General features: G+C 37.3%; 2 protein-coding genes across 2 annotated transcripts in view; one reads left to right on the forward strand and one right to left on the reverse strand.

Annotated features, from left to right (window-relative positions):
* Window positions 1-3,215, forward strand: part of LOC110464412 (uncharacterized protein C05D11.1-like) — a 28,020-nt gene extending 24,805 nt beyond the window's left edge. The window contains exon 22 of the mRNA XM_021519613.1: window positions 461-3,215. Coding sequence (XP_021375288.1) covers window positions 461-521 — 61 coding nt within the window. The 3' untranslated portion in view covers window positions 522-3,215. The remainder of the gene's footprint in view (window positions 1-460) is intronic.
* Window positions 3,090-10,566, reverse strand: part of LOC110464411 (collagen alpha-1(I) chain-like) — a 69,280-nt gene continuing 61,803 nt past the window's right edge. The window contains exons 55-61 of the mRNA XM_021519612.1: window positions 8,492-8,527; window positions 8,304-8,339; window positions 7,697-8,030; window positions 6,617-6,729; window positions 5,779-5,850; window positions 4,819-5,028; window positions 3,090-4,408 (exon numbers count right to left, since the gene is read on the reverse strand). Coding sequence (XP_021375287.1) covers window positions 4,259-4,408; window positions 4,819-5,028; window positions 5,779-5,850; window positions 6,617-6,729; window positions 7,697-8,030; window positions 8,304-8,339; window positions 8,492-8,527 — 951 coding nt within the window. The 3' untranslated portion in view covers window positions 3,090-4,258. The remainder of the gene's footprint in view (window positions 4,409-4,818; window positions 5,029-5,778; window positions 5,851-6,616; window positions 6,730-7,696; window positions 8,031-8,303; window positions 8,340-8,491; window positions 8,528-10,566) is intronic.

Genomic DNA, 10,566 nt, shown 5'->3' on the forward strand with positions numbered 1-10,566 from the left:
GGGTGGATGTTTCGGTATCTGTGCTGTAGCATTCAAGTGAGGTGGCACTGCAAACAGAATGCATTACATCTCCAGCACACACGCAGACATACACACATGGGAGATATTAGCCAGGTGGCATAGGACTAGCATTTAGCGCCTGATAAGGCAACTCCTGCGAATTCCTCAAAATTGAATTGATTAATGTATATGCTAATTGTATTAATTGTGTATCTATGTACTGTAAAGTGCCTCAGAGTGGCTTATGTTAGCTAGATAGCTGGGCGCTTTATCAAATGTTGTAAATTTAATTATTTATTTATTACACCAATCATATATTTGTAAGGGATTCTTATTTCAAAGTTTGTTAAGAAAATCCTAAGGGAAGTAGCCTGTCAGAGCGGGATGAGTTTTCACAGAAATCTATTGAAAAACAGAACATATACTGAATGCGCTGTTTACCTTCCCATTTTCTCTTCAGAATGGGCCTTAACCTGAAAGTGCTGCCATCCCTAGAGGAGGACTTCCTGTGTGGCTATTAAGCAATAGACATTGGCAGACTCAGGATCTTGACGGAGGACATCCTATCCTTGGTAGCCTTCTTTCTTGACAAAGCCTTGCAAGGCCTGCATAAACGTTTGAAGGTCCGCCAGGCCTTTTGTATTATGTGGTACACACCAAGACTTTAGACATGAAAGTGCTGCCGTTCTTGGAGAAAGACTGATTATGTGGGTATAAAATGGAAGACATTAAGAGACTTGGTACCTCAGAGGAGGACTTCCTATGTGTGTGTTAGTAGTAGACATTGGAAAACTTTGAACCTCCAGGTGCAGTCATTCCTGCAGGAGGAATTTGCATGTATTCAGTGAAAGACATCAGAGACTTTAGTCCAGAATGAGCTGTCAACTCTAAAGGTCTTCTGGTTCTTAATTGTGGCAGTGGACATCAGGAGACTTACACACATACACACATGCCTTCTATACAAATTTTTCTTAAATATGTCTATGACACTTTCATGGATACAACCTCTGCCAAACTATCAGAACTTCATGTGAACTTGTGAAGACTGGTGAGGCAATATTACAAAATAAACTGTGTGTATAATTTTACAAGTATCCCAAACGATTGAGATACAACTAAATGGGAGCCAATAAAATAATTATGCAATTTCAGTGCTACATATATATAAAGTAAAACTTCATGAAGAAAGAGCCAAGGTTATTGCAATATTCCCAGGTTGTTCGTTGTTGTGTTTGTCGCGGAGTCACCTTTCCAGTCAGACTGGTCATGTCATGTATCGTTTAAAAAAAACTACAGGTTGTTGTAGGGGTATTAAAAAACACCTTTTAAAATGCGCAGAATAATTTTTCATATTTCCTTTTTACATAATTACCAGGTGATTACTTTGTAAATACATTTCGAACATACACTAAACCGTTGTTGTTTTTGTGTTTGATGGGATTCTGCAAAATATTCACCACACAATTTAGAACTAATAACACATTTTGTTATCAAACTTTCAAAGTCCAACCATCAACAGCCTGAAAGATGTATATATATAGACATTGTCATAATACAGTTAGCATTCTGTATTACTCTGATCAGTTGTTACAAATATAGAAAGATATATTCATTTCAACTATCAAAGGATATTGCATATTGTGGTGAATCTTTTAGCTGCATGTAAATATATTTGCCGTAGTATGTTTATGTAAATTTTTGAGTGCTTACTGCCATCCAGCACTAGCTAGTGCCAGCTCTGGTAATCTTAACTCCTGGACTCAGTTGCAATCCAACACCAGCTCTGGTAATCTTAACCCCAGGACTTGGTTGCAATCCAGCACCAGCTCTGGTAATCTTAACCCCAGGACTTGGTTGCAATCCAGCACCAGCTCTGGTAATCTTAACCCCAGGACTTGGTTGCAATCCAGCACCAGCTCTGGTAATCTTAACCCCAGGACTTGGTTGCAATCCAGCACCAGCTCTGGTAATCCTTACCCCAAGACTTGGTTGCAATCCAGCACCAATATATGAATGTAAGAAAAGCATTGGATCCATCAACCTTTTGAAAAACATGAGGTCCATAGAGCCTGTACCACTCACATGTTTAATTGGTTATCTGTTAGCCCAAGTGGAGCTTCAGTCTTCTTAGCAACTTTTTATTGATTGTTATAGGGTGAGGATCTGGACCATTTCTAAGTTGTGATTTGGGACTAAATCACAGAGGCAAGGCCAGATCTGGCGCCAATCATATTAGTATTATTTTGTTCATATGGTTAGTGGGTAAGAATGTTAAGTTCTTATGTCATGATCCAGGGAATAATTTCCAAAGGGCGTGGCTAGACCACCGAGTCAATCTTGATGACATAAGTGTATTCATCTTGTCATGCCTAGCAATTGTATATTCATGTATATGGTTATAGGATTTGACCAACTTTTATATTGTAATTGGTTTTTATGTCCTTACTGTCAATAACGCTGAGGATTTGACATTCTTGGAGTTATTATGTGTCCATTAGGCGACTACCTGTCTCAGATTTTGTGACTTTGTGAGTCTACGACAAGGCGTCACTACCTGTTCAGGGTGTTTAGTATGTCTGTCCTGGCATGATAATGTTAGTCACTTGATCTTTGTATCAACTCATACTTACATCAGCGGGCTTAACAATGATCGTTCATAACTAACTTTTTCTATATGTTCTGTCATAGTGAAAGCTCTTCGGAGCTGATGTTTCTGTGTTATATATATGACAAAAATGAAGTACTTCACCTTTTAGTACATAAAATGTTACCAGTGTTCACTTTAACTTTTTCTAATCATGTGGCATGTCCTAAATTAGCAATTTGTTCAATATAAGTCACCTATCGGCCATAACAGAGTGGAAAATTCATTTGCATTCATTTTCTGACCTTCCATTCCAATTTTTTTTTGATCCTATCCCCTTGAAGAACACCTTGACCTTTTCTTATACCACTTGCTATACCCTTGTATGAAACTTGATGCGACATATTTCTGAGAAATACACCAACAAAATGTCAGTTTGATGTCAAATAATTTACTAGGTACATCATTGTTTCATAACCAAAATTAAAAATAAACAACACTGTCATATTGTAAGAAATTGTTTTATTCAGCAGAAAATCTAGGTATAACTGTTTGATTGGTAGTGAGTGAGTCAGTGACTCAGTGAGATAATGAATGAGGACAGACACATTTGTCACCGACATATATAAGGCAATACGGGGCAGATACACTCCTTCGGTATTCACGTGAATGTACCGGGGGCGATACTTGTTGTAGATAGATCACAGACAGTGCTGGCAAAGCTTGTCTTACTGTGGGTATACAACACCTCACAAATGGTCAGCCATCGTGTGAACAACTATCGCTACTTGATCAATGGCTAGTGGTCAGTTGGTCGGTCATCCCTGTAATATCGCTTCATGTTGTCATGATGTTTGTTGACTAAATGTGTCCAATATCAATCAACCTCCCGGCCACGTCACAACATGCTGAACACAAACTTTACAACAAAAGTTGTTCGCATCGACATTATAACTAACATGTAACGGGTAGAGTGGTAGTCTTTGCAAACAGGGTAAATGTATATAAGTCTTTCAGCTCTGAACAACTCTGTTTGATCATTGTTGCACCACGTATATTGCTGCCTTGTTATTCGAAAGTTTTGTAACATGGGAAAGGTGGTGATACAGGATATTTACAGGGATACCCGACAGATGAATCCCATTCTTCAGTGATCCATAGATTTGTTGCATCTGTGTGTATAGCACTTATAGCAACAAACAGCTTTTGACCAGTGTAGAAGCAGGATCAGGTGAACCTACGATGGCTGACGGAACAGACAGAATACGTCATGATTGATAAAAGATTACAATGTATCTTTGAGCAAAAATGAAATCTCTTTTTATTAAAAAAATGTAAAAAAAAGTCTAAATACTATTTATTGATCTAATAGAGGAATACATTGTAAGATAGTCAACTAGTAAGAGATATATAATATGAAAAAAGTGAAATTCTGAGGAAGTACATGTATTATGTATAAAATGATACGATTGACATTCATGAAGGTCAATGTGAGATATGACCTTAATAAAGGACATACAATTGTTTATTTTTTCTTCTGAAACATTTTATCTAAAAGTTAATGTCATAGAGTCTGCTATTACACAAAAATCTTAACCTTCATGTTATAGTACATAGAAAGACTAGTGAAATAGTTTTAATGGAAATGTTGTGATTTCCCAGCATGTTGTGTCCTTATATATGTCGGAAGCATACTGGCCCGATCTCATAACCAAAGCCTTGCCCTGCATCCCCGTAGTCCTTGGGAGTAAAGTCTACAATTGGTAAGTCCTCTACCACCTTTGTGTCGACGACAAAAACTGTGCTGCCACTAGCAGGCTTGTTCTGAAACATCAAGGATATATTTTATTGCATTGGCTTCCTAAAAATACCAAGTAATTATTGATTCATTCATCATGTAAACCATACAAATCGTCCGTAGTTAAGACAATATCTGTTGGTAGGAATTTCACTAATTGTAGCGTTGACTTTCATCTTAAATATGATCAAACGTGATGTTACATTGCATGTAAACTGACATAATAAAAATGTCTAAAGTTGGCATCAGATCGACGCTATCGCAAGCAGGTAAAAACACGGACATATCGCACCCAGCACACACACGTACATTACACAAATAGAGCGTTCTCCTTATATGACCTTAACTGTTAATAGGACATTAAACACAATAAACCTAACAAACAATCATGTCATCCACTATACACAGCATAACTCCAACAGTTGCTTAAACTCACCTTACAGCCGTCCTTAACATTTTCTGCAGCGAGATTTTCAGTGTTAATGCGTTTATTGTCACTTCCCATAAAGGTGATGGCACTGTTGTAGTTATTGTTTTCCTCATTGAACCAGGCCAAGGAGTTCTGGCAGTGGTATGTAAATGTCTGGTGAGCTGTTGAACTGTAGAGACCCAACATCTTCTGTTGGTGACCAATTGTGTACTCAAACTGCAACCAAATATACAGCACATCATGCATGACATCCAATTATACCATGACTAGATGTCAAATATGTCTGTGTTTATATGGAGTGTTTCGTAGAAAATGAGTAATGTTTTATAATAGATCCAGTGGTGAAATTATAATTAAGCTTGATAGTACTCTTTGTCTTAAATCATTCACCACTGAAATTTCATAACGAACTTTATTCCAACATTTGAATTGGAAGAGTTCAATTGTGTCTTCAGGGGTGAATGAGTTAAATAAATTGCTTTTATTTTTTATACATCAAGAAGCTGTACACAGGATCTTACATGAGTTTCCATTTCATATGAGACTTATGAAACAAGTCTTAGAATTTTTCAATTTAGTGAGCCTCTGGGGAGCTAAAATGAGAAATACATGACGAGTTTCATAATTTCCAAATAAAATGAAAACAAGTGTAAGATCCTTTTTTATCACATAATCAAGATTTGTGGCATTTATCGTGTAAAACGACAATTTTCATGCAACCTTGAAATGTAAAAAAAACACGCCATTTTGACTCTAGTGCGTAAGTCTGCGACGTAATGTAATTGTCATAGGCATGACCTCACAATTGAAACTTACAACCAATCACAGCACTGATAGGTCATATTACATGGGTTAATACACAAAAAAAATATGATATGTGTATATTCACTGGATAATAACACAGTACATCATGTGATAAAACCATATATTGAAATGATAAAGAAACATAACATCATAACAAGTTACCTCATAGCCACTCTTCATTTCACTGAATAACTGGTTTCCTCTCTTTGTTCTCTTCCAGAATTGTGAAGGAGCCTAAAATTAAAACAAGGCATATTTTAATGACAAAAAAATAAGATACAACATATGTATCCAGTAGGTTAATGTGTGGAATTAGCAGACTTCACTGCATCAACGCTTAAACCCTTACACAACCTCCTTGCCACATATCAGAAATCTAATACTAATAATGCAGGTTAAATCTATAGTGAATCATAACACTTGCACCAAAACTTAACCTCGATTTCCATGCGGCATACATTATCAAGTCCAAAACGGGTGGAAAATCACACCCTACTCCGAAAAAACAACATTTTGTTTTTATGTTTTGAATAAACTGCATCAAAGTGGGATCCCTGGGGAACACAATACCAACATATCAGCATGTTAGTACTGACATTGAAGGTTTTATGAATAAATGTAAAAAATACTCATGTAAAAACTTTTACCTTGAACGCTGGCACTGGGGTTACTTCTTATAGGGACTCTTATTGTTCGGATAGGCAAGCTTATGAAAGTTTTATATACATGTATGTATCATTGCTATAACTACATATTGGACAATTAATTCTCAAGTATACCTTCAATCTTCAGCTAATATATGTCATAAGCAATCATCACAAGTGGAACATCAAATTTCTCCCATGAACTCACAAAGGGCTGCCAACAATGAAACTTACAACAGCTATGGGAGGAACATGTACCTAGGTGTGATTGGAAACATAATGAAATATTTATCATTAAATTGCTATCCTTACCATGGATCTGATTGATTAATGGGAGGTTCCATTCATGCACCTACCGTGTTTGTTGTGTCTGATGGGTAGAAGCATGATTCACCTCCAGCAGTCATGTTACAGTATACACGGATAGCATCGTCGGGAGCACCTTGGTTAGGATCAATGAAGTAATAACCTGTGAAAAAAAGAAAAAAAGGAAAGTTTTGTACCACAGCTACTATTTGTAACAACAGAACAGATGTAGATTTGAACCTCATTAGCTCAATCAATTTTTAGAAGAAAAAAAAAATTTTGAATGACATTTTTTGGATATCTATGAAGATTTTAACATACTTTCCTTTTATTTTTATACATTTGAAGTTAATAGCAAGCCATTCGGATTAATGTATCTTGCCTGTGCCCCACTTTGAGGGTCAATGCACATGTCAAGTTTGGTTGGTCTAGCACTAGAGATACTAATTTAACACAAAAACTTCTTGTTGATGGAGATGCTGACAAAGTCAATGGACAGTGAAAGGTAGGCCACATCCAGCGTTCGGTGCATCGGTTGAGATGTACTATCTAAGATGCACATATGGTCCAAGTTTGGTTGGTCTAGCACTGATAGTTTTAGTGAAACTAACTTAAACGCAAGAACTTAATGTTGACTCCGCTGTCGCTGGAAAAGCAACACCTTAGTCTCGCTTCTGGTACTTCATAGCAGCGAGACAAAAATGAACAATATTATTGTGGAAATCCTTGGTTTATCGTTAAGCACCCTATTTAATCTCAAGGAAATTATTGTAAAGTAATTAACATTAAAGAGATAACTGAAGTAACATTGAATACAACTACAAGAGAGTGGGAGCAGCCTTGCTCAAGCATATCTTACCATGTGATAACCTTTTCTACCTCCGCATATGTGTGAGTGTGTGTGCGTGTCAGAGGTTGTAAAGGTGTTCTGCTTGCTAATGGGTCAGTATTTTGTAAAGGTGTTCTGCTTTTTATGGGTCAGTATTTCTAACTGCTCACCTAAGCAGGAGAGTCGAGCCATTTCCACAATCCAGATAGCGAATTGTTTATATTGTTTTAATTAGAATTGACCGATATTCATGTAAAACTGAAGCAAAGATGAGAAAAACATTTAGTTGACATGACTTTACCATCTTGTGAGTCTGGATGTCCAAGAAGGATGTCGCGGCAGGTGGAGGCTGGGTTTCCTTGTTTGCCAGTTGGATAGATCATGCGTTCCATTTCCTCCTTGATCTCATCTACATGACTGAACATCTGTTCCACTACAATCGTGACTCCTTCCTTTAATTCATACTCATTCTTGGACATATCTGCCAGCATATCAGTAAACTGATCATTGAAACCTGAGACACCTGCTGCCCTCCTCTTTCTGTAACCAGTACCGGCTTTCGACATTGGAGCTCCTAGAAGTTCTGATGGGAAAGCCTGCGCCTCTCCTGGGGCTCCAGCTGGTCCTGGTGGTCCCTGTAACGGCAGTACAGATAGGTGATGAGAACTTAGATCACATTTAAGTCTTAGCATGTCCACCTTACAATGTTTACATATATGCATTACTTTTGTATTCTGCTGATATTCAATGTATAAGATATAATAATTTGAGTTATCTCTGAATCAGGTAGGCAGAGTTAGTTCATCTCTTTGAAAGAAGACTTTTAATAAAGACAGTAGAGAAACTGTGGTCATTTGAATGTTTATACGTTATGAAGAGGTATTACTGTGTGTTAAATCACTACTTACTCTGTGTCCCAACCCTCCTTTAGGACCAGGAAATCCCTGTCAAATAAAATACAGAAAAGTTTACCACTGGATTGAACAGGTCAACAGTTAAATGTTTAGTTTATATATTCATATCTATTCTAATTCAAAAGACACTTTCAATAAAATATAGATGAACATCTTTTTCTCTCTATAATAACTGTACTTACTGATTCTCCCTTTGGTCCTGATGGTCCAATCGATCCCTATAATATAAATGAAGAAACAAGACAAATTAGTGAATAATTCAAATCAGAAATCCAAGTGCTGTTGGCAAACACATGAAGCAATTTTACTGTATGAGGTCCAGTGGATGGTGAAATAAAATAACTACCACATAAATAGAATTATATGTCACAGTAAATGGTGTTAATTTGTACAACATTTCATACTACTTGTCACAATAGATNATACAGCAGTGTCAATTACTGTGATATACAGCAGTGTCATCTGCTATGACATACAGCAATGTCATTAACTGTTACATAGAGAATGTGTCATCTACTGTGACAAACAGTATACAGTCATCTACTGTGATATACAGCAGTGTCAATTACTGTGATATACAGCAGTGTCATCTGCTATGACATACAGCAATGTCATTAACTGTTACATAGAGAATGTGTCATCTACTGTGACAAACAGTATAGTGTCATCTACTGTGATATACAGCAGTGTCATCTGCTATGACATACAGCAATGTCATTAACTGTAACATAGAGAATGTGTCATCTACTGTGACATACAGCAGTGTCACCTACTATGACATATAGCAGTGTTAATTACTGCGACATACAGAATAGTGTCATCTACTGTAACATACAGTATTGTTACACCTCAAGTGAATTTCTAGCTATTTAATAGGTTGGGAGAAAATTAAACAAAAAATTCTGTCACCCTCCGAAAATACATTGGTTTTAAGGGGCGCGGGTAATATTGCCATGAGACAGTGAAAAATATCACATGCGCGAAAAATGTGCGTTCACCGCTTCGTTTCCCCACCATGATGGTCACAAGAACGCCGATGCGATAGTGATTGTAAACAGCAGACTATCAACAAACAAGAGGTCATTATCGAGGTTTGCTGCCATTCCTGAGCTTCAAAGACTTTTGGTGTAACAAAATAGATATGACATTCATTAGCAGGTGACAGTGAATATTGTCAACACTCAAAAACCCATTGTCACCCTCGGCGAATATTAGGTGACACTACTGTATGTCACATTAGGTGATACTACTGTATGTCACATTAGGTGATACTACTGTATGCCATGGTAGGTGATACTACTGTATGTCATGGTAGGTGACACTACTGTATGTCACAGTAGATGACACTACTGTTTGTCACAGTAGATGACACTGCTGTATGTCATGGTATGTGACACTATATAAATATGACATTCATTAGCAGGTGACAGTGAATATTGTCAACCCGAGAAAACCATTGTCACCCGAGGCGAACCCGAGGGTGACAATGGGTGTTTGAGGGTTGACAATATTCACTGTCACCTGCTAATGAATGTCATATCTATTTTGTTACACCAAAAGTCTTTGAAGCTCAGGAATGGCAGCAAACCTCGATAATGACCTCTTGTTTGTTGATAGTCTGCTGTTTACAATCACTATCGCATCGGCGTTCTTGTGACCATCATGGTGGGGAAACGAAGCGGTGAACGCACATTTTTCGCGCATGTGATATTTTTCACTGTCTCATGGCAATATTACCCGCGCCCCTTAAAACCAATGTATTTTCGGAGGGTGACAGAATTTTTTGTTTAATTTTCTCCCAACCTATTAAATAGCTAGAAATTCACTTGAGGTGTAACAATACTGTATGTTACAGTAGATGACACTATTCTGTATGTCGCAGTAATTAACACTGCTATATGTCATAGTAGGTGACACTGCTGTATGTCACAGTAGATGACACATTCTCTATGTTACAGTTAATGACATTGCTGTATGTCATAGCAGATGACACTGCTGTATATCACAGTAGATGACACTATACTGTTTGTCACAGTAGATGACACATTCTCTATGTAACAGTTAATGACATTGCTGTATGTCATAGCAGATGACACTGCTGTATATCACAGTAATTGACACTGCTGTATATCACAGTAGATGACTGTATACTGTTTGTCACAGTAGATGACACATTCTCTATGTAACAGTTAATGACATTGCTGTATGTCATAGCAGATGACACTGCTGTATATCACAGTAATTGACACTGCTGTAT

This window comes from Mizuhopecten yessoensis, unplaced genomic scaffold (genome assembly GCF_002113885.1).
Source record: "Mizuhopecten yessoensis strain PY_sf001 unplaced genomic scaffold, ASM211388v2 scaffold10987, whole genome shotgun sequence".
Classification (NCBI taxonomy): domain Eukaryota; kingdom Metazoa; phylum Mollusca; class Bivalvia; order Pectinida; family Pectinidae; genus Mizuhopecten; species Mizuhopecten yessoensis.